Raw genomic sequence first — 5260 nt, forward strand, 5'->3', positions numbered from 1 at the left:
GACGAATGGGATCCTGAAGGTCTTTCCTCAAATGGCTGGCAACTTTGCCCGTGCTCACAAGCTGTGATGTTAGCAGGGCTATTTTTGGTCAGGAACGCACAGGAACGGAGTTCTGCCTGGCTCCCAAGTTGGCCACGCCCAGCAGGAACTCATTAGCATAATAGGCCACACCCAACAGCAGGAACTCATTAGGATTGGCTACATTAGGGTTGTGTGGCCTAACATGCAAAGGAGTTCCTGCTACAAAAAAAGCCCTGGGTCTTGACAACAAACAAGGTAAACAGAATAAGAAGCAAAAGGTGGGTGTGGCTGGATGACCACACTTCTGGTAACATGAGGGTGCAACCTAATACGCTAATGAGCTGTGCTGTCAGGGGTGTGGCCTAATATGCTAATAGGTTTCTGCTGTTGGGTGTGGCCTATTATGCTAATGAGTTCCTGCTGGGCTTTTTCTACAAAAAAGCCCTGGATGTTAGCATAGGGCTGCCAACCTCCAGGTGGCACCCGAAGATCTCCTGCTATCACAATTGATCTCCAGATGATCAAGATCAGTTCCCTTGGCGAAAACGGCTGCTTTGGAATGTGGACTGTATGGCATTGAGCCCTGCTGAGTTTGTACTTGGATGGGAGACCAACAAGGAAGTCCAGGGTCATGACACAGAGACCGTCTATGGCAAACCACCTCTGAAAGTCTCTTGCCTTGATAACCCTATGCAGAGTCACCATAAATTGGCTGTGACATGACGGCAAAATAAATAAACAAATTAGAATCAACATTCCAAGAATTAGAGAGGGTCGGATCCAGTGTTCCCTCTAAGCTGAGTTAGTGTGAGCTAGCTCACAGTTCTTTAGCCTCCAGCTCACACATTTTTCTCTTAGCTCAGGGAGGAGGGCTCCAGAGCAAACTGATTTATGCCGCAGCCAAATCTCTCGCTCACAACTTTAATGCCGGTAGCTCACAAAGTAGAATTTTTGCTCACAAGACTCCATAGCTTAGAGGGAGCATTGGCTCGGATCTCCATTCCCCCTTTTTATAGCCAGTGCCGCAGGAATATAACCCATTCTTCAAGGGCTCTTGGACTCCAGAGATGAGCCACTGGCCCTTTGCACCTTCTGCTGGTGTGCATCACCCTCAGGGGAAAAAAATCTCCTCCATGGAAGGTTTTATGGGCTTACCAGGCTGGGGTTAGGAAAGAGGGTTTTCAACCTCCAGGAGGAGCCTGGAGATCTCCTGGAATTACAACTGATCTCCAGACTGCAGAGACCATTTCCTGGAGGAAATGGATGCTTTGGTGGGTGGACTCTATGACATTATATCCTATTGAAGTCTCTCCCCTCCTCAAACCCCATCTGCCCCAGGCTCCAACCCCCCAATCTCCAGGAAGTTCCCAACCCAGAGCTGGCAACCCTAATTGCAGGGAATTATTTGAGTGCCGAGGTACTTCCCTGGAGCAAACTGATGCTTTGATAATCTATGACGCTATACCCCACTGAGACTCCTTCTCAAACCCAACCCTTCCCTGCCTTCACCCCCCCAAAACTCCACAAATTACCCAACCCGGAACTGGCAACCCTCTGGGTTTGTTCCACTATTATTCCAAAAAGGAGGTATGCCTTCCCTGGCAGGCTTGGGCAAGCAGAGAACCCTTCCTCATGAGATGTTTCTTTCTCGTTCTTTCATGATCGCTGGGACATACGTACAACTTGGCAGGGCTCTTTTTGTAGAAAAAGCCCAGCAGGAACTCGTTAGCATAATAGGCCACACCCAACAGCAAAACTCATTAGCACATTAGGCCACACCCCCATGTTACCAGAAGTGTGGTCATCCAGCCACACCCACCTTTCCCTTCTTATTCTGTTTACCTTGTTTGTCGTCAACACCCAGGGCTTTTTTGTAGCAGGAACTCCTTTGCATGTTAGGCTACACACCCCTAATGTAGCCAATCCTAATGAGTTTCTGCTGTTGGGTGTGGCCTATTATGCTAATGAGTTCCTGCTGGGCATGGCCAACTCAGGAGCCAGCCGGAACTCCGTTCCTGTGCGTTCCTGCCCAAAAATTGCCCTGCATACAAGAATCGAGAAAACCCTCCCCACGGGGACATGCACAGAGCTGTTGGTGTTGTATTTTATGGCTGTAGTCCACTTTTCCTCACGAATGAATGTCTGTATTAAGAAGGAACTAATAAGAGCAAAAGCAATACACGTTTCCTGCAACATAGAATCATGGAATCACAGAGTTGGAAGGGGCCAGACAGGCCATCTAGTCCACCCCCCTGCTCAGTGCAGGACCAGCCTAGAGCATCCCGGACAAGTGTTTGTTCAGACACTGTTTAAAGACTGCCAGTGAGGGGGAGCTCACCACCTCCCTTGGCAGCTCATTCCACTGCTGAACTACTCTTTCTGTAAAAAAGGTTTTCCTAAGATCCAGCCGGTCCCTTCCCCCCCCTTAATTTAAACCCATTACTGTGAGTCCTCTCCTCTGCTGCCAACAGGAACAGTTCCCTGCCCTCTTCTAAGTGGCAGCCCTTCAAATACTTCAAGAGAGCCATCCTGTCCCCCCTCAACCTCCTCTTCTCCAGACGGAACATTCCCAAATCCCTCCGCCTTTCCTCCTAGGGCTTGGTCTCCAGCCCTATGGTCTCCAGCATCATCCTCATCATTCTCCTCTGCATCTGCTCCATTCTGTCCACATCCTTTTAAAGTGAGGCCTCCAGAACTGCACATAATACTCCAGGTGCAGCCTGACCAATGCAGTGTACGGCAGGACTATCACATCTTGCGATTTGGATGTTATGCCTCTGTTGATACACCCCAAGCCTACATTAGTCTTTTTTTGTCGCTGCATCACACTGGCTGCTCATATTTAACTTACGACCCACCCGTACCCCGAAGATCTTGTTCACACACACTGCTACCCCGAAGTGTATCCCCTATCCAGTATGCGTGTTCCTCATTTTTGTTACCCAGATTTAGGAATGAAAAGGATCCTCCCTTGGCCGTGGTTCTATTTCCCACAGAAATAGGTCATAATGATGAAATGTGTGAGAGCCGCTTAGCCCTCGTTGGTGAAAATAATCCAATAGTTACATTCTTTTAATCGCTAGAATTGTCGTGGAATCAACTTTTCCACGATCCGCTATTGCGGGGGCTCCCAGCATGGTGCCCCTGGATGCCATGGCAGCTGCCACCATCATTCCTGGTGCCCACCAAGTGTTTTCAGAAATGGGTGGGGTCAGGTGGGGCTTTTCCCAGCAAGGCTCCTGATTGGTCACTGGAGATTTGGTTGGCAGCTGCCACCACGGCACAAGGATCTCCACTGTGTGGCCGAAGGTACGCCGTGGCAGCCATGTTGTGCCTGCCTCCACATGCTGTGCAGCAGACATTCTGTGGCTGTGCCCACCACGTTATGTCAGAACTCCAGTGGTGTTCAAAAAGTTGGGGACCCCTGAGTTATACAAGCTGGTTATACAAGCATCGAATTGTCCCTACCAGACTATTAGGTTGCTGGAATTATACATTTCTCTGAGGATGTTTCACGAGATTTTAATTCATAATTACCTTGTACCCACTGGCTTTGTCTTTCACAGGTTTCCTATTCCTCGGTGGCGCACCTCTCTCCTTCTGACCACTTTCCCCCCCCTAACAGTACAGCTTATCTTTAAAAAAAACAAAATCTCCCCGTTGCTAAGCATCAACAATTAGAACGGAACATTTGCACACACCTACAAAGAAATATAGTTATATATACCTGAAGTCTCCCCCGGTAGCTTAGGCGGGGGAACGTCGACATCTTTTCCATTACCATTGGGCGTGGCAGGCGGTTCCATTGTGCTAACCCGAGTACCGGGGTTGTTCTTGTGCGTGCCGGTCCCAGGCCCGGGTCCTCTGGGTGGTACCGTCGTGGAAGCCGCCGTGGTGGTGGTGGTGACAATGGTGGTGGTGGTGATGGTTGGTGTACTCCTTTTGGTGCTGGTGTGCGGGAGCGTATCCGTTTCTAAGAACTCCAAAGGACTCGTCGACCCCCACACAATCACCCCATTCTCCACTGTGGGGTTGATGATTCCCTGGATGTTCCTTTTCCTCCGTTTCAAATAAGCCTGATACTCTGCCAAGGAAGGGTTCGATTCCACAGAGTGCTTGGGCCGCCCGCTTTTCCAGAGGAGGTCCACCGCTTTGTGCAGCCTTTTGGAATGATACATTGGCATTTGTCCGTTAGACTGTTCCAAATAGGGGAACGCCCGGCTCCCCAGAAGCCCACGACTCCTCGCTTGCTGCCCGCCTTTAAGGTGCCACAAAGAGCTATGGGGAAATCCATACCAGCTAGCAGGTCTTTGCAAGAGCCGAAGCCTATGGCCTGGGCTCAGGGATTCGCAGGAGGTGAAATCCATGGCAAGTCGAAACATGGCTATTAAAATCCAAGCATGGCTTCGTACAGGGCAACCTGACCTGCAGATGGACACAGAACTGTGTTAGAAAAACCAAAGCAGCAAACAGTCGGTGAAGCAAACAAGACCCCCCCCCCCATTAAGTGCAGTAATAGATCTTGATACTAAGAAGAAGAAGAGAAGAAGGGATTGGATTTCTATCCTGCCCTTCACTCGGAGTCCCAGAGCAGTTTACAATCTCCTTTCCCTTCCCCTCCCCACAACGGACACCCTGTAAGGTAGGTGGGGCTGAGAGAGCTCTTTTGAGGACTGCCTTTGAGAGAACAGGTCTGAGAGACCTGTGACTGACCCGAGGTCGCACCGGCAGCTGCATGTGGAAGAGTGGGGAACCAAACCCAGTTCTCCCAGATTAGAGTCCACGCTGTTAACCACTACACCAAACAGGTTTCCTTTCTCAGCTTCGTGGTTCCAGACCATTTCTAAAGCTCTTTGTCACCCACTGCAAATCTCCTTTCTCTTAAGTTGGAACTTCTTTGTTGGGATCAGCTAGGACTCAACAGAAAACCTCCTCGGTTGTGCATGGGTGACCTCTGGCAGTGAGGCTCCAAAGGCTGCAGAGGGAAGGCAAAGGGGCAACATCATCCTCCCAGGTCCCAGCCAATGCTCCCATCGGGAAGCCTAACGTTGCCAGCCTAGGGTAGCCATGCTTACAGGGCACACACTACAATTGGCATAGTGCGTGTGTGTGGGGGGGGTAACCATCTGTGCATAATGAACAATAAACAAAAGTAGTCAAAATGCATACAATATGCAAAGTGAATTCACAAAATCTGAGGTTAACTTTTAGTGTGAATGTGGAGTTCTGTAAAGGTTTG

At 49.7% G+C, this 5260-nt stretch overlaps 1 protein-coding gene across 1 annotated transcript in view; it reads right to left on the reverse strand.

Moving 5' to 3' along the window:
- AJAP1 (adherens junctions associated protein 1) overlaps window positions 1-4403 on the reverse strand; it is a 94797-nt gene extending 90394 nt beyond the window's left edge. Inside the window, exon 1 of the mRNA XM_015424120.1 lies at window positions 3749-4403. Within this exon, the coding sequence (XP_015279606.1) occupies window positions 3749-4403 (655 nt within the window). The remainder of the gene's footprint in view (window positions 1-3748) is intronic.
- Window positions 4404-5260: the final 857 nt, after the last annotated feature.

Source organism: Gekko japonicus, unplaced genomic scaffold, assembly GCF_001447785.1.
Source record: "Gekko japonicus isolate JY-2015 unplaced genomic scaffold, Gekko_japonicus_V1.1 scaffold997, whole genome shotgun sequence".
Taxonomy (NCBI): Eukaryota; Metazoa; Chordata; class Lepidosauria; order Squamata; family Gekkonidae; genus Gekko; species Gekko japonicus.